General features: G+C 40.3%; 1 protein-coding gene across 1 annotated transcript in view; it reads left to right on the top strand.

The window, feature by feature from the left end:
• PDCD1LG2 (programmed cell death 1 ligand 2) overlaps positions 1–3682 on the top strand; it is a 35118-nt gene extending 31436 nt beyond the window's left edge. The window contains exons 5-6 of the mRNA XM_012647383.1: positions 2714–2767; positions 3567–3682. Of these exons, the coding sequence (XP_012502837.1) occupies positions 2714–2767; positions 3567–3682 (170 nt within the window). The remainder of the gene's footprint in view (positions 1–2713; positions 2768–3566) is intronic.
• Positions 3683–24505: the final 20823 nt, after the last annotated feature.

Raw genomic sequence — 24505 nt, 5'->3', positions numbered from 1 at the left:
TGATATTGCTGTTTCCGTTCCTGTCATGCAAAATCTCTGTTCCTTCCAGGTGTCTCTATCCACTGTGCAAAGGTACCCTTGCTAGTCCAGATCCACCCCCCGAAAGGCCACAGTGATACATGATAATATTACAACTTTACGGTTCCTCCCACATGCTGAATTGGTCCTAAAGCAGGACCTCCATGGGCTGATGAGACAGGAAGGGATTCCTTCCTCGGCCACAGCTGTGCACAGCCAGCCTCTCCCACTCTAGGCCCTTATGTTGAGCCTGAGACACAGTCCTAATTTCCTTCTCTAGAGTTCCTTTTAGGGCCTCTGTTGTCCTCAACATCTTAGGCCATTGGAGAGTCAAGCAAAGAGGTAGCAATCTAGGTCCTTTTCATTCCAGAAGGCTCCTTGCCTCCTAAACAGATTTACCCACCTATGCTCAGTGACTAGCTCTACACACCAAGATGTACTGAGAGGGGAGCCATTGTTGGTCCACAAAAGGTCCTGTTTACCATCTGTTTACCATTTTCCCCTAAGAGGAACTATTCTATAGTTCAGGGCTCTGGGGTGACCTGCTGATTTCCAGAGAAAAAGTCGGCAACTTCTGCTGTAAAAATAATGTCAAATTCTGCTTTATCTGTGAGTCTTTAAGTTTTATGAGTACAAGGAATGTGTTTCTCTCATTCACCAATGTATGCCCAGTGCCTGGTATATAATAGATGTTCAATAAACTGTTAAGCATTGAACCTACTATATACAAGTGAGTATGCCAGACCTGTTCTGTTCAATAGCTATCTGGGGCTATTGAAATTTAAGTTCAATAAAAATTCACTTCATTGGTCACATTTTAGGGGCTCACATTCTATAAGTGCTCCATAGCCACATGCAGCTAGTAGCTACCATATGGGACAGTGCAGATGTATTAATGCAACATTTCCACCATTGCAGAAAGGTCTATTGAATATCACTGTGCTAGACTCTTCACAAACTTCTTTTCATGTAATTTCACCAAAGTTTTTGAGGCACGGAGTAGTGTCTTTATTTTGCAGATGAAGAAACTGAGGCTCAGAAAATCTATATGACTTTCCAAAGTCATACAGCTGGGATTCGAATACAGGTCTGTCTGATTCCCAAACTTTTTTATTGGAAAAGTGCTTAATAAAAATTGGCCTGATCTAAATAGCATTATCTTTGGGCAATGGAAGGAGAAAGCAAATCTCAACCCAGAAGACTTGAGTGACTTGTTCATTGACTTGCTGGGCCAATGGCAAAGCCTAGTTGGAGTCTAGTAGGAATCACCAGCTACAGTATCTAGATCTCTAGACAGGTCTCCAGATCTTGAGAATAGCATTTCTCAAACTCTCTGGTGAAGGACCAGTTTGTTCTTTTGTTTGTTTTTTAAATTTCCAATATGTTGGGATCAATATATTTTATACACTATAATGAATCACTAAAAAATGTAACGGCAAGTACAAAGGCATAAAACAATAAGCCCAATATTTATTAGACTCAATAAATATTATTTTACATTTCAATAAATATAATCAGAAAAATCATAACAAGGTAAAAGAATTACTAAAGTTTCTAAACATTTACACTCAATTTCTATACTTATCTCGTCAAGAACTGGTAACAAATGTACCAGCACCAGACCATGGACCAGACTTTGAGTGGCACTGTTCTAGAAGACTGAGCCAGAACTTTACAGGAATTTAAACCGAAGGTCAAATATGCTGGTTTATGGTTGCCTAAGGCCCACAGAGAATGGAAGCACTGAGCTCAGGCATTAAAGCAGCCTCCACTGAAATGCCAACATTTGAGAGCAATCCCTATGGGTTAACCACTGGGTTCCTTTCAAACGCAAACCCTCTTGGAGGAGACTACACTGCTGGAATTCCAGGCCAAGGTCAGGCTGGTCATGAGGGGAATTACTGAAAACCTGGTGTACAGAGCAAAAGCAGAATTAAGAATAGACTGAGTTCAGGAACCCAGGCAATGGCAGGGGCTGGACATCAAGTACTGAAAGAGAATGAGAGTGGGAGGGAAGATGTGAAATCAGGGGTTAAGAAAGAAATGAAACCAAGGAAACTTAGTGGTGAGCAGTGTCCCATTATATGAACTTTGCTTCTGCCCCGAGATATGTGGAACATCATTGTCATTTTCACCTTAATGCAAATTAATTGACCAAATTTTCTGCTCTGTGCCAGGGCAGGAAGACAGGAAGTAGCCATCAAGGCTAAAGCAGAAAAGGAATAGAGAATTTTGGAGACATCTCCTGGGTTGAATACTCAAATTAACAACCCCTCAGCCTTCGAGTAACTAGGGGCCAGGGACAGACAAAGGAATCGGAAGTAGGGGCCTTCTTTGTTCATGATCTTTGCCTAGGGACCAGATTTTACATTCAATGTTACCCAGCCTGAGGTTCCAAGCCACAGTGGACAAAATTCTACAGATGGATTTTTTTTTTTTTTGAGATAGGGTCTCTTTCTATTGCCCAGACTAGAGTGCAGTGGCATGATCATAGCTCACTGTAACCTTGAACACCGGGCTCAAGCAATCCTGCTGCCTCAGCCTCCCAAAGTGCCGGGATTGCAGGCATGAACCACCACACCCAGTCTATATGTGGATTTGTTTGGATTTGCTTTTTGTTCTTCCATATTTTAGTCTGTAAACAGAACAATTTTCTCATTAATTTTATTCTAATTCTGAGATTTTTCTTTTTCAGACAAAACAATAAGATCTGTCACCACAATAAAGAGGGAAGTGAATAGAGCTGTGAGTAAGCAGGATTTTACTTTTCTTTTTCACCTCCTTTATTCTCCTAGCTTGAATTAAGAAATAACCACTGTTCTATTAACTCACAAAAGGTAACCGGATAGTTCCAGCATACACAGACTCTTCCTGTTTGGTGGCATTCCAGCTAAGGCTTGTTCTTCAAGCCTGTGTTTTTCCGTACCTTTGTTGGGGAGTAAAGATGGTGTCTGTTGCCCAGCAGTAGAATAATCATGCTGTCTTGTGCTCAGTCTGTGTTCCTGAGCACACATAGGCAATACTGCACAGGACCTCTGGGCTCACATGGTGAGAAACATGGTTAAAATTTAACAGCAAGGAGGAGGTATTCAACTGTAACGCAATCAACAGCTGAAATGTTTTTGCAACAAACAATGATTGAGAAGTATATTGTTAGGGGCTGTGAGGGAAGGAGTATTGGGCAAATAGAAAACTCTTCATGAGATGAACAGGTGTGGAGCTGGAATTTGTGGAAAAGGAAGGATGTGCTATGGAGGTCAAAAGAAATGGGTTGCTGAAATCAGTCAGGCTGGTTGGACGGAAAGCTTAGACCCTGTGGAAACAGTGTTTCAGGGTCAGAAAGGCCTGCGTCATGCCAGAAAATGGGTATTTCTAGCTTTCTTGAGAAAAGCTGCCTTTCCTTTTGTAAACTATAAATCATACGATGTGACATGTGGGTTTGTAAGTTTACCAAAATGATCCTAGGCAAATCATAGAAGTTTCTAAATAACATTGCATGAGCCACTCAGAATATTCAGAACTACTCACGTTGGAATTCTGCTGAATAGAGCACCAGAATTCCAGAGAAATCAATTATGAAAACAACCCTAGAAAACCTTCTTCAAATTCTAGGGTCTGTGTCCCGCTCATAGATGTGGCAGTCATAAGCACAAAATATGACTGAAAGGAATGAAATTGGCCTCTGGACCCTTTTCATCTCCCATTCCTGGCCTGTAAACTATTCTTGAAAATACATCCTGTCACGGTATGCTCACATCCTAGGCACAGAACCAGGGAACAAATGCAGCTTAGGGCAGGACCACACTTAGGTCCAGTCACGCTGAGCTTCTCTGAATCAGCGATGATATTTTCTTGACTCAGAAAGTTTCATGTCAACACTGGCAGGCCTGATTAAAGCTTCCATTTCTTGAGAAACAAAACATCTTGTATTCTTATAAAATGGTCTGCTTGGCTTAGAGGTGAGTTTCCAGAAGAGGCACCAGTGTTTTTCTAAGTTTCATGAGCTTGGTGTAAGTGACTCCTTCAACTGCTCAGTATAGAGGAGAAACGTTGAAAGGCCTGAGAACAGAGGTAGTAAACTCAGATACTCACCAGGGCAGGGCAGCTGATGAAATGAGTGAAAAGGACCTGGTGTAACCAGACAGGGAGCGGTGAGACTGCAGCATACCAGAGAGCACATGCCCTGCCAGCTCAGCACTAGCCTATCCTTGCCAGAGAAGATGGAGATCCAGATGTGTATATAAAATCGCCTAGTTTTTAAATGCTGGCTGAAAAGATTTTAAATACTGAACAAGCCAAATTAAATATACCCAGAGGTTTGCAACCTCTGTCCTAGAAAGAAAATACTATGAGAAAAAACTTAGGATCTGAGTAATTAGGGCAGCAACATCTATTTGAGGAATCGAGGAACACTCAAAGGCTTGTTAAATGTCCTTTGCAGAAAGATACAGACATTATAATACCAATTATAGAGAGTTTAAAAATGTGCAAACAATCCCTTAGTAATGTTTATAGAAACATTCATATGAACTAAAAGTACAAAACCAACATGGAAATCATAAATGCCAAATTCAGCCTCTTAAACTGGGTGGTAGGCATACAAGTGTCCACTATATTATTCTCTATATTCTGTTTTATGCCTGAAATATTTATTTTTATAAAAAAGAGGTCATGACTCAAATTCAGGAGATTTAGATTCAAGTTTTTTTTTGAGATAGCTACATAATCATAGATAAGATCTGTCACCTCTCTAGGTTTCAGTTTTGTTATCTGTAAATTGAGAAGATTGGACCAAATCCAGAAGAGCAAATAGGCCTCATTTCAGGCCCAGGGATGCCTGGTGCAAAGATAAGGATGTCTTGGGAGACCATTTCTGGGGGAGGAGTGTGGTAATCAATGAATGATGTTGCCTTTGATGTGGGATGTCATAGGCCCTGTCCATATATTTACCAAACGTGGAGTAGATGCTCTTTTTAAAAAATAATTATGTTGTTTATTTATCAGTATTTCCATTCATCTTTGTCATGTACATATATATTTTAATACTTATTATGGTGATATATTATTTTGTGCCCTACATGTTTCAGTTGCATTCAACATTCTTTCCTGATTAATCCAAATCTTTTTAATCATGTTTACAGCTGCATGAAATGTATCAATTCACTAGTGATCAACAGTAATGGAAAAAATGGCCCATATTTATTCAGCATAATGTTTTATGGTTTTGACAAGACAAATACCAATGCATTGGATTTTAGTAGCTGCATTTTAAGTTCCTCCCTATTAAGTTACTCAGCAATTATTAATTCTTCAGCAAGCACTAATTTAACATTTTGGTTAATATCTCCTTGGAAGGATGGGGAGCAGGACATGAAGATATTGGTTTTTGGAATGGAGAGGGGATCAATCTGGGTCCCAGTATTTGGACAGACAGGGAAACTAGTTCCTGCTGCTGGAGATAAGAGGTACCATGTCAGCCAGGCTTCTTCAGAGAAACAGAGCCAATGGCGGTGGAGGGGCAGGAAGAGAAATAGAGAGAGAGATATTCAATGATTCAAACCCATTTACAATAGCTACCAAAAAAATACCTAAGAATAAATTGAACCAAGGAGATGAAAGATCTCTACAAGGTACAAGGAAAACCACAACCACTGATGAAAGAAATTGTAGAGGACACAAACAAATGGGAAGACATCCCATGCTCACGGATTGGGAGAATATTGTTAAAATAACCATACCACCCAAAGCAATCTGCAGATTCCATGCAATCCCTATCAAAATGCCATTGTCATTTTTCACAGATGTATTAATAGAAAAACCAGTCCTGAAATTTATATGGAACAAAAAAGACCCTGAATAGTCAACGCAATCCTGAGCAAAAAGAACAAAGCTGGAGGCATCATACTATCTAACTTCAAAATATTAATATATTACAAGACTATAGAAACCAAAACAGCATGGTATTTGCATAAAAACAGACACATAGACCAATGGAACAGAATAGAGAACCCAGAAATAAATTCATGTATTTACAGCCAACTGATTTTTGGCATAGTCACGAAGAATATACATTGGGGGAACAACACCCTCTTCAATAAATGGTAATAGAAAAATTAGATATCCATGTACAAAAGAATGAAACTAAACCCCTATCTCTCACCATATACAAAAATCAATGCAAAATGGATTAAAGACTTAAAAGTCAGACCCAAAACTACTAGAAGAAAACTTAGAGAAAATACTTTAGGACATTGGTCAAGGCAAAGACTTTATGGCTAAGACCTCAAAAGCACAGGCAACAAAACCAAAAATAGACACATGGGACTATATTAAATTAAAAAGCTCTTCATAGCAAAGGAAAAAATCAGCAGACTGAAGAGACAACCTCTTGAATGGGAAAAAATATTTGCAAAGTATTCATCTAACCTAGGACTAACATCCAGAATATACACAGAACTCAAACAACTGAACGGTAGAAAAAAATAATAATCTCATTATAAAATGGGCAAAACACAAGAATAGACATTTCTCAAAAGAAGACATACAAATGGCCAACATATATATAGAAAAAATGCCCAACATCCCACTAATCATCAGGGAAATGCAAATCAAAACCACAATGAGGTATCATCTTACCCCAGTTAGAATGGCCATTATTAACAAGACAAAAAATAACAGATGCTGATGAGGATGCAGAGAAAACAGAACTCTCATACACTGTTGGTGGGAATGTAAATTAGTACAGCTACTATGGAAAATAGTATCAAGATTTCTCAAAAAGCTAAAAACAGAACTACCACACGCAGCAATCCCAGTACTGGATATTTATCCAAAGGAAAAGAAATCACTATATCAACGGGATACTTGTACTCACATGTTTATTGCAAACTATTCACAAATGAGGTATATACCCCACCCCCATTTTATATATGAAGAAACTAAATATGGGAAGGTTAAAAAACTTGTCCAAGGTCAAATGGCTAATATTAATAAATACAAGAGCCAGTAAGTTGATCCAGGTATCCAAGTCCAGAGTCCACACCTATATACTATATGTCTTTTGCTTAATCTGTAAGAATCTCTCCCATGACTCATGCCTCTTTATTTTTCCTCTGCATTATACACACAGTCCATACCACTTTTTTTGTTTATTTTTTTATACACCAAGTGAATAAAAGATATATCACTCTTAAGCACATGATTATAGCATCATTTTCTGGCTGCTTCTGTGTCTATATTTTATGTCTACTTGGTCAATGTAATGAAGTGAGATATTAGTGTTAATGCAACTATTGGGTGCTTAATGTTTGTCATGTCCATTTGTCTAGGCTTCTTGTAGTTTATTCTGTGATAAATTTAAAAGAAGATGACTGATTTTGATCAAACTTGGCTCACTACTAAGAAAGAAATACCAACATAAATTTTGTTTATTTTAGTTGAGTCTACTAGCTCAAAAAAGAATAACTTATAACAATTTTGAGATCATTTTTAAAATTACTTTTTTCTGAGTATAAAAATAAAAAATTGAAAGTATAAAGAAAATTTAAAAATTTGTAATTCATTTCCCAGTAATTATCATCGTTAATTTATTTTTTTTAAGAGACAGAGTCTCATTCTGTCTCCAATCACCCAGGCTGGAGTGCAGTGGTGTGATCACAGCTGACTGCAACGTCCAACTCCTGGGCTCAGCCTCCCAAGGAGCTAGGACTATAGTCATGCACCACCACACATGGCTGATGTTTTTATTTTTTGTAGATATGGAGTCTTGCTATGTTGCCCAGGTTGGTCTCATAACCCTGGCCTCAAGTGATCTCCCACCTCAGCCTCCCAAAGTGCTGGGATTACAGGTATGAGCCACCATGCCTGGCCCATGGTTAATATTGCTCAGGCCTAGCCATCTCAGGGCTTTCATTCTCCCATGCCCATTCTCTGCCATCCTAGCTCTACCTCATCCTGAAACTACCCATTATGAGTAAAGTGTCCAGTTCTAGGCTGCACCCTCGTATTCTGACTCAGCATCGTCTTGAGAGATGGCGTCTTGGGACTTGGCCTGGGCATGCCATTGCCCATACTTCTGACAAGATTTGTATTCAGATGAATATTCTCCCTTCCCACATAAGAAGGGAAGGGTTTGCTAGTTTTGCTTCACTAACCAACAACTGAAGTAAGATCTGATTATTGTGAAAGTACCTGGCAAGGCTCAGTATCATAACCAACAGCTTCTCAGAGCTGAGTTTTCCACTCCATGTTTCTGCCCCTAGACAGTTCTTATTCTTAGTAAATCTATATTCCTATCTCCCCAGATGGGCCTTCAAAGCCTTAACTTTAATATTGCAATATAAAAATATTCAGATAAAATGAAATGTGGCCAAAGATACAGCTCATTCCCATCCTTCTGCAGGGTGGATGTGGTGGTCAGTAGTGTTGTTTCACCATTTATGGAATCTCTTGCCTTTGTGCACATGATAGGATTGTACTTCCCTGCAATTAATTTGTAGTTAGGTGGGGTCATGTAATTTGCTTTGGTCAATTAAACATAAGAGTAAGTGATCTGTGTTAGTTCTGGGTGGAAGATGTAAGAGCCAGCATGTGGTTTGCCATGTTATTTTTCCATCTGGCATGGTGACCAGCAACATTCTAGGTAGTGATTTCTACATCAGCCTTGGTCTCCGAGTAACTAAAATAAACAAAGCCCTCTGCTAGCCCTCAATGAACATGGAACATGATAAAAATAAACCTTTTCTTATTATGTTGATTTGTTACTGTGGCATAAACTAGTCTACTCTTGCTGATACAACAGAAAAATTAGAACCTATACTCAATAGACTATATGTTGCCATTGAAAATTCCATTTCTGAGGAATAATGATGTAGGGAAATGTTTTCTATATAATAAAAAATAGGAAAAACATAGTAAGATATAAAAATATACTTACCATATCATTTGTCTTCTATTAAAAATGTGTTTTTTATGGCTGGACGCAGTGGCTCATGCCTTTAATCCTAACACTCTGGTAGGCCAATGTGGGAGGATTGCTTGAGGTCAGGCATTTGAGACCAGCCTGAGCAAGAGTAAGACTCCATCTCTACTAAAAATAGAAAAAATCAGCTGGGTGTGGTGGTATGCACCTGTAGTCCTAGCTACTAGGGAGGCTGAGGCAGGAGGATCCCTTGAGCCCAGGAGTTTGAGGTTGCTGTGAGGTAGGCTGATGCCACGGCACTCTAGCTGGGACAACAGAGTGAGACTCTGTCTCAAAAAAACAAAAAGCAACAGCAACAAAAAAATGCTTTTTATATACCCACCACACCCCCCTTCTTCAGAGAAATAGGAGTAAGAACATAAAAATGCTCAGAATCATTGTATTTGGGTTATGGAAACCTACGGTGTTTTCTGCTTTTGTTTCCTGAATTTTTTGTGTATTTTATTACATTTTTAAGTGCCCCAATGTATTATTTTTAAGTACCCTGGGCTGCCTGTTAGATGAAGAGCAATGGTTACTGGAGCTCTTTTAACCATCCCCACTCACCTCTCTAGATCCCAGTAGCCAATGCATTATATGGGACTTTTCATCACTCTTCAGGGAAGGCAATGCTATACCTTCTTTAAAGATCACATACCAAAGTCTTAGTTGTTCTTCGAAGATTCCTAGTCCAGCAAGCTATAAAAGATGGTTAAGATTAAAGAGATGAGGTGACTTACAAAAAGTCATCTCATAACTTAATGGTAGAATTGGAGCTAGAACTCAGGCCCACTGACAGTCCTTGTCTGTGGCATGCTGCTCTTTTTATTTGAGGAAATTGTCCTTGTGTCTAACCTTACTTGTGCTGTTCTTTGGGCCCCCATGCCTTCTTGCCTTTATGCAATCAAGTAGTGAACCAGTAAAACTTTAGGAGTAGATTCTGATACCATGACTATATATCATGCTTCCTTTAAAAAAAGAGTTATTCTAGTCATCAAGCCATGGTTTGTTAGGGCTTACAGACCGTGTAGCCTAGTTTCCTCATTTTAGGGATGGTAATATTGGGGCTAAGAGATATTAAGTGTCTTTCATTAGTGAAACGTGGTAGACCCAAAAAGACCAAAAAAAAAAAAAAAAAAGAAGTCTTATGATCCCCAGTATAGTGCTATTCATTTATCTACTCACAAATGTGTAGTAAGTGTCTGCTATTTGCAAGACTCTGTGTCAGGCCATGTGGGAATTATAAGGATGAATTAAATACAGTATCAGTCATCCAAGAGTCATAACAATCAAGTATTAGAGATAAGTACTCAAAAACTGTTCTTATTAGTATAATTTGGGTTAAAATTAAAATAAGAGACCAACTTTCCATATACCCTCTAGAAATGGGTCCTCTCTGTTTTGTTTGGTTTGTTTTCATGAGTATCCTGTCTTCCCCCTGAGAACTTTCACCTGAGCCCTGGCCACATCCTCAGCCTTCCACCATGGGTGTATTTCCTTTCCTCTTTCCTAATCCAGTGGTTTCCATGTTTTTCTTTTACCTTTTCTTTTCCTCTTTACAAAGGAAATATTAGACATAACTCCTATACATAAAGCAGACTAAAACAGTGGTGGAATTAGAGTGGAGGATATAAACACCCTACCATAGGTTCCTGCAAAGGTCTCTAAGATACTTGGCGCTTCTTGGGACATATTTGGAAAATCATGTAACTCTCAGATTATCCCTTTATTCCAAAGCCCACCTTACCTATCTATCCTCAGAGTCCCCAGAGATGCCCACCCCATGTCAGATGACTTCAAGCTTTCTGCACAGAGCCGGCTGTCTCAGAGAGGGAGCAGGGTGCTGCAGAGGGAGTCAGTAACAGCATCACTCACCTGGGCTTACGAATTTTTAATGGCGTGAGAAGTCTGTGTAATTTTTATGGCTTATACAAGAGATATCAATAATACACAAAATTTCAGAGATAGGGAAAAATATCACTTTAGGCTGGGGATAATCAGAGGAGAGGAAAAGTTTCATGGAAGAGGTGACATTTGGACCAGACGACAGAAATGGAAATAGCAGACTCTTCCAGCTAGAGGGAACATCCAGAGAAAAGGCAGAGAGGCAAGAAGGCATGGAGCATCTGCAGAGAAGGCCATGTGATCCTGTTTGGATAGAAATCCAGGTGTGAGATAAGGTGGAAAGACTTTGAGGACCATGTGTGAACCATGAATTCCAGGTGAAGTTTAGATTTACTTACTAGACATGAATGCTTCGGTCAGGTCCTAGCAGGAAACAAAGGGCATGCTCAGAAATGGAGGCAGGTTTCATAAAGAGACTATTTACAAAGGTGTGTGCGGCATTAAGGGAAACCAGCAAGGGTTGTTGAGCACTCTGGGATTAGCAATGGCCATCCTTAGGTCTGAAAGAGAAGGTGGAGGGAGCAGCTCCCAGAACCCTGGTAATAATGGCAATAGGAAAGGGACAGCTACCAGGAACTGTGGCCTTTAACAGACAAAGTCAACCTGCAACCTGTCTGGGAGGTTGCTGAGGAAGCGATACCCCAGCCTCACTCTCTGTTCACTGCAACCTTCTTTCTCCCCTAGACTGAGCTCAGTCAAAGCCAGAGGGAAGAGCCCAGTGATGCAGCCCACAATCTTCCTGGGAAGTGATCAGGGGTGGAGAATGAACTAATAGAAATATCCAACACAAGAGGGAACTATGAAAGGTTTTGAATGGGCGAGCCCCATGAAACGTGTTCCAGTATTAGTGAGCTATCTGCAGCCCACAGAATGGAGCGGGGAAAGTCTGAGGAGAGAGGTTGAAGATTGGGACTAGGGCAATAGTAGAAAGTGGGGTAAGAAAGGTTTTAAACCATACTGCCTCCAGATAGATGAGCTTTTTTTAAAAAGTGGTTTCTCATTCCATCCTATATTGGGGAGGTTGTATATTTTCTAATCAGAAGAAAATGATTTTTCTTATTTGTGGACTTTTCTTCCCAGGTCTGAACCCGTGGTATTGGGAGTCAGGGTGACCCAATGGGACCTCCTTAAGAGGCTTCTGGACTCTGAACAAGGATCTGTTGGCCTGCAGAGATTGCCATTTTCACTTTTCAAGTGCCTTTGGATGACCCAGCACTTTAATCTGGAGCCTGCAACAAGACTGGGCAGCACCTGGCCCATGCTGTGCTTAGAAGAAGTCAAGCAGCCTGCCCCTTCATTGATGCCGGCTGTCACCTCTGCTGCTTGTGGCACTGAGGAAGCACTACTGCACTTTAGAAAATTACCCCGCTGAATCCTGGATGCCAGCAAGTGTCTGGAGGCTCCTTCTTGCTGCCAGAGTAAAACCAAAGGGAATTCTTTCCCCCTAAATTTCCAAAGTGATTTCCAGAAGCAGAGATATGTGGAAATTTCCAGTTACAGAAACAGACAAGTTGCCAATAGCTGTTTTTAATCTATAATTTCCTCTGTATACTGGAAGAGCCTATTGAGACTATGGACCCACAGACAGGGCTTTGTATAAACTCAAGCCATAATTGACATGTTTTATGGCTTGCTGGAAATCTTGGTAGCATCTAAAGTTGTTCTAATTACAGAAGGCATTTAAATACACATTAAGTGCACAAATTGTGGAGTAAAGACATCACATATTTTGTTGTTGTTGTTGAGGTATACATCACAAAGCATTTGTTTTAGCCTGGATCGACGCCATGTTTAATGATATATTTCTTTTTTAACTACATCTTTCCTTTAAAAAATTCTTATTTTTTAACGTTATCTAATCAATAATATTTAGTCAGAAATATTTGGCATGCTAATATGTTGTGCCTGCAGAGATTTCGGATGAATCTCAGTTTCCACATCTGTGATATGGTGATGCTGACTAGCCAAGGCTTTTGATGACTGGCAGTATGGAAATCTTGCAAGATCCCACTGCCTGTGTGTCAAGGGAGAGGGTAACTGAGCTACAGCAACGGGTTGTATTAAATTTGCTCTTTATATTGGAACCATAAAGCTCGACCCTTGCTCTATTCAGTACATTAGCTAGTATAGCAGACTCGCGTTAGTGGACCAAAAGCAAGCTCTTTAACTAGTATTCAGACTGAGTAGAATTTGGGGTTAATGGGAATGGAGGAGTGTGAAACTGAGTAGTGGATAAATCACACAACATCCAGTTTCTCAATCCTCTGTCTATATAAATCAGAAAATTCTTAGAACTCAAAAAAATCAACAAGAAAAAATCAAACAACCCCATCAACAAATGGGCAAGGGAAATGAACAGAAACTTTTCAAAAGAAGACAGAATAATGGCCAGCAAACATATAAAAAAATGCTCAACATCTCTAATCATTAGAGAAATGCAAATCAAAACCACAATGAGGTATCACCTAACCCCAGTGAGATTGGCCTCTATCAAAAAAACACAAAACAACAAATGTTGGCGAGGATGTGGAGAGACAGGAACACTTCTACACTGCTGGTGGGACTGTAAGTTAGTGCAGCCTCTGTGGAAAAGGATTTGGAGATACCTCAGAGAGCTAAAAATAGAAATACCATTCGATCCAGCAATAGCACTATTAGGCATCTACCCAAAAGAGCACAAAACATTCTACGATATGGACATCTGCACCCGAATGTTTATGGCAGCACAATTCACTATTGCAAGAATGTGGAAACAACCCAAGTGCCCGTCAATCCATGAATGGATTATCAAAATTTGGTATATGTTCACAATGGAATATTACTCAATCATAAGAAATGACAGTGATCTAGTACCTCTTACACTTTCCTGGATTAAACTTAAGCCCATTATCCAAAGTGGAGCACCACAAGAGCAGCAGAACGGGACCAATTTGTACTCACCATCAAATTGGTATTAACTAATCAACACATAAATGCACATATCAGAACAACATCTATTGGATGCTGGGGAAGGGGGAGGGTGGTGGGTGGAGGGGGGAAGAGGGAGGAGGGGAGGGGTATGTGCATACACAAGGAGGGCAATGCGCACTATCCGAAGGATGGACATATTTAAACCACGGAATTCGGTGGGGGGGGAACCAAGGGCAACACACCTAACCTAATCATCTGTACCACGGGAAGGGCGGCGGGAGGAGAGGGGAGGAGGGAGGAGGGGACGGGTATTTGTATACACAAGGAGTGCAATGCGCACTACCCGAAGGATGGACATATTTGAAACACGGACTTCGGTGGGGGGGGAACCAAGGGCAACACACGTAACTTAAACGTATGTACACCCATAATTTGCTGAAATAAAAAAAAAAAGAAAAAAAAATATAAAACTCAATTGTTCATTCTTCAAAATTCTTCAGATGTTCTACTTTTGGCTAAGTGGTTTCCTGAGGGCTCTTTCAAGTCAGTAAGTTTCATATTCTATCATTCCATTTGGCTCCCAAAGGTTTGAGAGCCTTTGAGGCAAACTTGGATGCCCTTTTCAGCAGGGTGGGGCCCCAGGGATGCTTACCAGGTCCAGTGCCTTGATCCAGGTTCCCCACCAGAGGAGTGGCACTTCCTAATGCCACAGAGAGTAGGGCAGACAGACAAGGCCTTCTGCCCTGGGAAGCAAGCCCACCAATGCTGCCCCCAACCCTGGCCCCAGACACGTGACTGGCATCCTGAATCCCTGGGTGGTTGTGCTTAACTCTATTAGGAACCCAGTGGCATAATGGCCTCTATCAAAATATTTCCATCTTTGTTCAATAGATTGAGGCTATTTTCTAGACTACCAAACAGGGAGAGGGCTACTCATCTCCAGTATCCTGAAATCTGGGTTTTGTTGGGGAGAAGACAATAAGGCACTGTGTCTCAGCTTGAGAAATGTTCTATACTACAGCATGCACTCCTAACGCTTAACATTTATCAAGTACTTACTATACGCCCAGTATTGTTAACCTTTTATACATACTGTTGAAATTTGGAATGAATCCCCTCAAAGTCCTCTGAAAAAGACACTACTAATGTCTTCATTTTACAGATAAGAAAACTGAGGCACAGAGAAGTTAAGTAATTTGGTTAAGGTTGCCTGTTCAGTTTGAAAGGGGTAAAGTTAAGGCAACAAACCCATATTCATTTCACCCCATAAGGTGCCCTGCTTTCCTACCAGATAGGACTTTAAGGTGAGACTCAATGGGTTACATACACCCTATGGTCTCTTTGCTGGTCAAAGATTAATTTTATTCTTACTATTTCTGGAGAAGGTGCTACAGGAGGGTACATGGAGTATGGGTTCTGGCATCAGAGATTCAAACCCCAGCTCAACCATGTATGAGTAACACAACTTTGGATATATCAGTTGACCTCTCTAAGCAGCAGTTTCCTTACCTAAAAAATGAATGATATAAGAAAGGTATTATTAATAATACTTAGCACTTTCCTTTATCAAGGCCTTAGCAGGTGTGGCACATGGTAAATGCCTGATAAATATCAAGTCTCACTGTTAATCCCCCTGTGTACCAGCCACTATCCCTTGCCAAACAGGGAGTGCCCAGGACATTATCAAGCTGATCTATCTGGAGGAGATTTCTCCTAGGGGAGCCATGAAGTGTGCTCTCCAAGAAACTTCTAGCATAATTATATCGGATAGGTTTTATGGCCCATGGCTCTTTATACATGCCACATACTCCTGCAAAGTCAAATGCTCACCAGTCTTCAAGTATGCTTTATACTGGCCCCTCCACCCGAATACCTCCTGTCTGACGCCTTGATTCTCCCTGGCAAAATCCTGTCCAGCCTTCCGACGCCAGCTCTGCAAGTGAATATTTTTTTATTTTCTCCAACTGAATATGAGCTCTCTTTCCTTTGAGCAATGCTTTCTTTGTCCCTCTCGGAAAGCAGTTATCTTTTTCAGTTTTGAATCACGAAGGTTTGAGCACATGTTTTATCTTTGCTTTGTACTCCTAGAGGGCAGGGAGACGGTGGGGTTTTGTCATCCCCACAGTACCTCCTTGTCTGTGACAGGTGCCTCATGCACGGTCAGCTCTGAGACTCATCATATATTGAGGAGAATGGCTACAATTAACACTCTTACTTTTTATGACCTTGATATGATTGGCTAAAAAGTATATAATGGCAGGCCGGACGTGGTGGCTCATGCCTGTAATCCTGGCACTCTGGGAGGCCAAGGCGGGCGAATTGTTTGAGTTCAGGAGTTCGAGACCAGCCTGAGCAAGAACGAGACCCCATCTCTACTAAAAAAATAGAAAGAAATTAATCGGACAACTAAAAATACATAGAAAAAATTAGCCGGGCATGGTGGCGCATTTCTGTAGTCCCAGCTACTCGGGAGGCTGAGGCAGGAGGATCGCTTGAGCCCAGGAGTTTGAGGTTGCTGTGAGCTAGGATGACGCCATGGCACTCTAGCCTGGGCAACAGAGTGAGACTCTGTCTCAAAAAAAGAAAGTATATAATGGCAATCCTTAAAATAAAAGAGCTAGATGAGTTTTAAGTTTTTTTTTTAAAAAAAGTACCTTTTATAAAGGGAGCAAAAATAGCATTTGGGAGAGCTTGAGGAATTGAGAAAGACCAAACAAACAAAAATCACCTATGATCTCATCCTCCAAGGACAAATGTTTTCACTTTTGCTGTTTGTTTTTGCTATAGGTCCATCTATGTGCATAAATTTGGATATAGTTGTAGCATGTAATTTTCTATCCTTTTAAAATTTTTTATCCACAGTAAGGTCACGCCTATGTTGCTGATTAGTCTTCCTAATTACCATTTTAATGGCTGTATAATATTCTACTGGGCAGGTGGGACAAAGTTTAATTAACCATTTCCCCCATTGGTGGAAGGTTATGGTTACTTCTCATTTTTTGCCATTTTAGTTAAAACTTTTGTGCTGGGTATCCTCCAGATCTGCTCTCCCTCCTGCTCTGTGCCCCACCAGGCTGACTCATCTGGACTATCTCAATGCGTTCCCTTGCCCTCCAGCTTCTGATGGGTATCAGCCAATGGGACACTGGCAGGAGATCAGAGGATGGGAGAAGGGTCATGTTGAGGTCTTTATTTCCCAGGCTCTCCCTCTCCAGGGTCACTCCTGGCTGGATAAGTCTCTCAGCCAAAGGTCACAGCTCCTGTCCAGTGACCCTTTCCACTGCATGGCTCCTTCTGCCTCTGGGTCCAGTAACTGCTCCCTCCCTTCCCTTTTTCAGGCCCAGGTGCCTATTTGCTCCCCCCCACATACATTCACACACACACACACACACACACACACACACACACATACACATACACAAACACACCCTGTTCCTGTCAGCCCTGGGGTACTGTACTATTCCTTAGCATTCCCTGCACCTAGCCCACAAAGAGTCCCTTTAATACTCCTCAGATTATCCAGTTCAATGCCCTAAATGACATATCATACTATTTCAGATAAAGCACATCTTTTTACACCTAATTGTGCTAGGATGGATACCTGAAAAGGGGATTATGGTATCAAAGAGCGGGGACACTTTTCAGGCTCTTGAATGACATTGTCAACTTGCTTTTGAAAAGGATCTATTTGCTACTAGCACATACTTCCAGCATTGGATATTTTTTAAATGCAATTGTACTAATTCAACAATTTTTTTAGAAATGGTACTTTATGGTAATTTAAGTTTTCATGCCTTGGATTACTCTCAGGTTTGCTTCTAAATCATAGTTCTTCCACTCTTTGGATTTTGTCCGTGTTTAAATCTGCTCCTCCCTCCCCACTTACTCTCTAGTTGTGTGATCTATTTACTTAGTAATTTAATCTTTTAAACAGATTATTTAACTTTTTTAAGCCTCAGTGTCTTCATCTGTATATAATAATAATACTTTTCTTACAGGATTATTATGAAAATTAAATGAAAATAAACACCTAGCACATAATAATCATCCAAGAAACATGAATTCCTTTCTCCTTAATAAATGTGTTGAGTTCAATTAATAAATCATGTCAATTTTGTGACAAAAATTGTGTCAATTTTCTTTCAAGTTTATGTTGAAACTTACCTCATAAAATACTATTATAGATGACCTGGACAAATCACAACAATAAAATTTAGATTTCTGTGGCATGTTAAATTTTTCTGTATGTACCTCTTGTATTATCCTGGATGGAAATGGAGCCCATTCTACTAAGTGAAGTATCCCAAGAATGAAAAAACAAGCACCACATGTACTCGCCATCAAATTGGTATTAATTGAGCAACACTTATGTGCACATAGGGAAGCAACATTCACTGGGTGTCGGGCAGGTCGGAGAGGGGAGGAGAGGATGGGTATATTCACACCTAATGGTTGCGGTGCACACCATTTGGGGGATGGACACACTTGAAGCTCTGATTCAGGTGGGGCAAAGGCACTATATGTAACCTAAACATTTGTACTCCCATAATATGCTGAAATAAAAAAAATTTTTGCTGTATGGTTCGAAACTGGAAATAACCTGTCAAACAAAATGGAAGTGAGTCAGTAATAGTACTTTGTATTTGCTTTATAGACTATTATCTGGCCATAAAGTGGCAGTTATAAAGATTAGATAGAAATATGATATAACTGTTATGATATCATTTTTAAATGAAAAAATAGTTTCTATATATGAGCTTGGAATGTAATTTACATACATTATCTGTTTTCCTCCCCACAGAACCCTATGTGTGGGGAGAATGTTATCTTCATTGTACAGATGAGAAAATGGAGACAAAGTTGCTTAGTAATTTTCCCAAGTTCACACAGTAGTACAGTCAAGATTCAAATCCAAACTAACTCATATAAAAGCCATTTCCCCTTATCCAACATTCTATAAAAGCCCTATACCCTAGAAGATAATAAACAAAGGTTTTGTGTGTGTGTGTGTGGAGAGAGAGAGCGAGAGAGACAGAAAACATTAGTGGAGCAATAATGTGGGTGTTATAATATTAATTGCATTAGTATCCTTTCGATTACAATGATAAGTCAAAATAAATGAATAGATATCAGATAAATAAGAAAACACTGAGAATGGGACAAAGGCTAAAAAGAAGTATACTGAAATATTAACAGGTTTTTGTTAAAGTGGTGGGGTTGTATGTGATTTCTCTCTTTTCTCTATTTTATAAGATTTTTTGTAATGTTTTATAGTACTTTAGCAAAATACTATTTTAAATATTTTTCCTCTGTGATGTGGAAACCAAAGCTCTGTAACTTATCGATCATCGAAACACTGTGGTGTTCAGAAACAGCAATGATCCTCCTGGCAGCATGTGTTATTAGGAATCTGAATACCTGTCCTTTCTTTCCAAAATCTGGGGGCAATTCCTCCACAGAATTTTTTTTTAAGTTTGAGACTAAAATCTAAAAGCTCATTTTCCTTCCTTTTCTTCCTTCCTTCCTCTCCTTTGCTTCCTCAACTGTAAAATTAGAATGGTAATAACAGCGACTATCTTTGTCAGTGTCATGAGACTGTGGGCAGTTTTTATTTTCTTTATATTTTTCCTATATTTGAAAGGTTTAAAAAACATTTAACATTTTTAATTTGTAAAAAGATATTCAAACATCAGGGTTTTTTTAAATATTATAAAATTTTAGAATGTCAGTGTCCGCCTATTGCAAATCAAACGGTCACACAGATGACAGACATAATGGGGGTTTTGGCAGAATTTTTATATACACAACTTGTGTTTTTTCCTTTACGTCAGCTGCAAACTTTCACCTGCGTTTTTATAAGAATCTAAAGAGAAACTAAAAGAAAAGTGTACTAAGTGAAAGTTCGGTTGCCAGCATCCTGTCTGCCTCATCAAACGTCGTGAGGGCCGACACACAACGCATGACCGGGCTGCGGCAGAGCACATGAAGGGCATGTGATGGAACGAGCTGCCGCGAGTCTTTTCCAACTAATGCTCTGGGGAGTTGTCAAGAACCACTGTCCTGAAGGCAGAAAACTCAAGGGTGGTGAGTGATAGGGGTCTTTCCAAAACACAAAAACTTTTTGGAGTGTTCTCAATATAAAGAGAACGAAAGAACAGCTTCTGTGAGTGTGTAATGGTCGAATGTGACCTTTGAAAGCTGTCAGGGAAAAAGCCAGCCTGACAGGCTCCAGCTGTACCCCCTGAGAAGTAAAATGAAAAGTTCAAACCCAGGTTAACCAGAGCCTCTATTTTCTGATTGTTCATCAGTGAGACTGGGTGATTCATTGGGCTACCCCAACAGCATTCCCTCCCTTTCAGGGCCATGTGGAGTAAAGGCAGCTCATCCAGTCCCCAGGGTCCAGCAAATTTTGTCTTTGGACTTTGAACCCCCAGCCAGTGCTGTGCACTGTGACGGATGCAAAGTATGTATTAGACATGCTCCACGTGGAGGAATTTTTAGTGAGATGGAGAGATCCGTCACACACAGAGTGAGTGGGAACTCCGCTTGGGAGGCAGTAACGAGATACAGCAGGGAGAGAATGAAAAATACACTGAGCCTGGAAGATCTTCCATGATGGGTGGGGATTAGGTAAGCGATGAGGGCAGGGCTGACACTCAAACAAATTTACCAGCCTGCCCAGTAGCATTGGTCGGTCAGAATGGATACTGGCCCAAATGCTAGAGAAGCACCCTGGAAGCTCCTGTTGAGCCAGGAGTTACTCCTTTGGTTGTTAGAGTGTGGGGACATCTGAGGGTCCTTGAAGAAGAGGCAGGTCCTACGGGATGGCCAGGGTGGTGGTAGGGCATTAAGGGTGCTTGGGACAATGGGTATTGTCCATCCAGTTCGAACTGCTGTAATGATGCAGCCATGCCAATGAGTACCTGCTGAAAATCAGCCCTGAATGAGGGTAAATGGTATAGCAAAAAAATTTAAAATTCTCTTTTACATACGGTATTTCATTCGATCTACCTATTTGTCTGTCTATCGACCTGCCTAACTGTCATCTATCTGTCTCTCTGTCCATCTGTCTTTTTGTCTATCTACAAGAGAAGAAAGACATAGGCAAAAGCACAGAAGAGGGAATGAGGTGGCCTTTACTTGTCTTTCATTCATTCAGTCAGTCATTCTTCTAACAAACTCAGTACCCCGAGTGCCAGACACTCAGCTAGGCACCTTTGAAGGCTTTGAGTTGAGAGGTAGAATTGTCACATGGGAATTGAGCCTCATTACAAGTCCTGATATGTGGCCAGGTTACTGCAAATGGCAATAGGAGGAAACAAGTAAATCATAATCTGGGTGTAAGTCCATGTCAGGCTTTGGAGGAGGCAGGTCCAACAAGAAGGCAAAGGCAGATCAGAAACCCAGTAACAAGGTTGAGTCAGGAACTGATGGGCTCTCAGGCATTGTAAACAGGAGTAAGAAGGAAGCAAGTAAAGCCTAAACTAATCTCACTCAACATTAATAACAAATCACGACAATAAAATTTAGATGTCTGTGGCATGTTAAATTTTGCAAAGCATTTTCAAATGTCTTGTTATACTAGTAGAGAACTTAAGTAACTTGCCCAACTTATCTCATTTCTTTTTAAGTAGTTACCAGTTCAGCAGCTCAGGGAGATGCCATAGACACAGATTATCTTGATTTTCATCACAGCTCATGACAAAACGTTGCATTTGTATGTTTGTGAATAAATTAATATGATTGAAAGAAGAGGTTAGGCTGACAAAGCAACTATTTAAAAAATTGTCTTCTCTTTGTTTACCTCTCTCTTATCAGCAACTTGGATGAAGACATAGAAGATAAGCTTTTAACATCTGATGGTTAATAAAGAGAGATAGTCAGTTGGATAGAAGAATTTCTAATTTAAAATCCCAGGTTTTAAATCACTAGGTCGAAAGTAAAGAGGTAGAATGCAAAGTCCTGCTTTTAATTCACACACTTCAGATGGAAGAAGCTTGATTTGTTAGCAGTCAATATAAGAAAGCTCTGGAGACTTAATATAAAATAATATAAACAGTGTCATACTCATAAACTACAAATGTGCCAGAACTACAAATACAGGCTGAATTGAAATCCAATTGCCAAAGAAAACTAAGGAGAACTTCAGCAGCATTGATAGTAGGACATTGTTCAGAACTGGGAACAAATAGTCCTGCAGTAACTTCTATGTCTAGGTTAGCCTACCTCTGTTTTGTTCTATTCTGAGACCCACTTGTTCATTAGGACATTAATAAATGAGAGTAGATCTGGAGGGAGGCACTCAAGATGGTAACAGGACTGGAAACGTCCCTAGACTAGGAATACCTGAAGAAGTGGGTGTTATTTCTCTTGGAAAAGAATTATGAAGGGAAGACATGAGACAAGGCCAGTGGGTGCAAGCTACACTGAAGCAGAATTTGTCCCAGAACTGGAAAGAACTCACTAACAACTAGAGCTGTTCATCAAAGATTAATCTCCTGGTTCCTGGAAATAACCATACAGCCTGAAACTGCCATTTTTCAGGATAATCTAGAAGATGTTCTTCCCTTAGGTGGTAAACTTATAAGGTCTTCTTCTTACCCTAAGATCTTGTGATTCTTCAAACTAGTCAATTTATTTCTCTAAGCCTCAGTTTCCTGAGAGGGTTGAAATGAAATGGCTCATAAATTCTCTTCCAGCTCTACCCTTCTAGGAATACCTGGTCCTAAAGGGTAGCTTCACAGAGATACCAAAGGCAGGAATCTTTGATCTTCAACTTGACTCTCAATATCTGATCCTCAAGTGAACTTTCTCTATGAAATGAAACAAGTCCTTAAAATCTTTAGTCAATGAATCATCAAATGAGCCAAGTTTTCAAATCTCATTTGTATGATTCCTTGGTAACTATGGTAACTTGCCATATTCCTTTCTGAATATTATACTCTTTTTAACTCTTTTTTTTTTGACCCAAGCATCCTGTTGTCAACCGTCTTTGTATCTAAAGACAGAATGAAGCTGATGACATAGATGAGAAATTCGTAAGCACAGCAAATTAGGACATTTACCTGCCTTTTACCTGGTGGATAATGTCAGGATTAGAGAAGGACTGCTGTGAAATTCTGGGCTTGATTTTAGGGCAGTAACTAGGGGTAGTATTGCTTCAAACATTGCCTCCAGACAGGACCAGTCACAGTAGGCAAAGTGACTGCATCTGGGCGTGTGAGGAGGTGTGCCGGGAAGTCCCTGTCCTTCCCCGTTTCTTCATTGTTCTGCTCCAACACTCACTTTTGGAGATAATTTCTTTTAGACCTCGAAGGCTTTTTAGACTTTAAGAAGTTCTTTAGTTGCTGTTTATTAGCTCGACCAGGACAGTGTACCAGGACTTGGGGGAAAGGGCCATTTCTATGGAGGTGGGGTCTAAGGCTATCCTGGAAAAGTGCCATCATGGGAAAACCAACTTATTGTTCTTTTTCAATTATTTTGGCATTCAGTCAGTTCTCAACACTGTACTAGGCACCAGGGACACAGAGATAGAAAAACATCATCCCTGTCCTCAAAGGGCTTTCAGATCACAGAAGCCCTCTCTCTTTAACCTTTTATATAGGTGATGTCCTATAGAAAAAGAAGAGACGTCATAGGATGTAAAATGGTCAAAGCAGCTGGGGTATGAGTGTGGTTGGGGCAGCCCACTGCAGGGCCTTTATCCTGGTGATGGTGCTGACTCTTCTAGTCACTCAGTGGAGTCACAAACACCTGCTGGTTTGGTCAATGGGGGCACCAAACCCAGGGAGGAAAAAGTGATCCTGTAAGGACTGGAGGGAAGTCAAACAGGATGCCTCAGCCAAGTGCCATAAATTTTTGCTATAAGGTTCTATGCTTTTTGTAGGTAATTTACAGAATTAAGTAGGAGTCACCCTGGGCAATACTGGTAAGGGTACGAGGCTAGAATTTCTCAGAGCTTTCTTTTGGAGCCTCAGACAGAGAAAGGCAGACAGGAGAAGTAGTACATTGGGGTGGTTCTCAGACTCTTTACCATCCCAAATCACTAGAAGACAATTCCACACTCCCCTATTCAGTAACAATGGCTGACTTCTGCAAAGATTCACAACCATTAGGGGTACATATTAGAATATTGTGGGAAAGTGTGAAGTGGAGAGCAGTTTCATAAAGCTTCCTAGTTGAGTCTAATATCACCCTTTCTCGTCGGGCTTGAGAACGATGGTTGCAGGTGTGAGTTGAATTCCAATCTGTTGCCAACCAGCTACCTGACCATAGACAAGTCACTCTCTCTGAGTGCTCAGGTTATGCCCTATACAAGGGCCCCTGGCCAAGGAGGCAAGATGGGGCTGAAATCATATATCCTCATATACAAAATAATAAATCTTACCTGACAACATTATTGAGAGGATTAAAGAATGTACTAAAGAAACTATCACAGTTAGTGTATAGCCATATAGCCAGATGAACAATTAGCCATAATGAACAATTAGCTACTAGTATAATAATTCGTTTTAAAAACAATATTGTGGGATAGCAGAGTCTCTGCTCAGCTAGCCTTTATGCAAAAGTGAAAATCCTGGCTGAAGGGGAGGTACTCCTCCTATGAGGTAAGGGTAGGGGACATTCTGGAGGGCCCAGTTTGGTATTTTTGTTTTCTGCATTGTTATTTCTTCCTGTTATTCCCACATCTCCGTCAATAAAATTTTGTTAAAT

Source organism: Propithecus coquereli, unplaced genomic scaffold (genome assembly GCF_000956105.1).
Source record: "Propithecus coquereli isolate 6110/MARCELLA unplaced genomic scaffold, Pcoq_1.0 Scaffold267, whole genome shotgun sequence".
Classification (NCBI taxonomy): Eukaryota; Metazoa; Chordata; class Mammalia; order Primates; family Indriidae; genus Propithecus; species Propithecus coquereli.
This window is presented reverse-complemented; position numbering and strand designations above follow the sequence as displayed.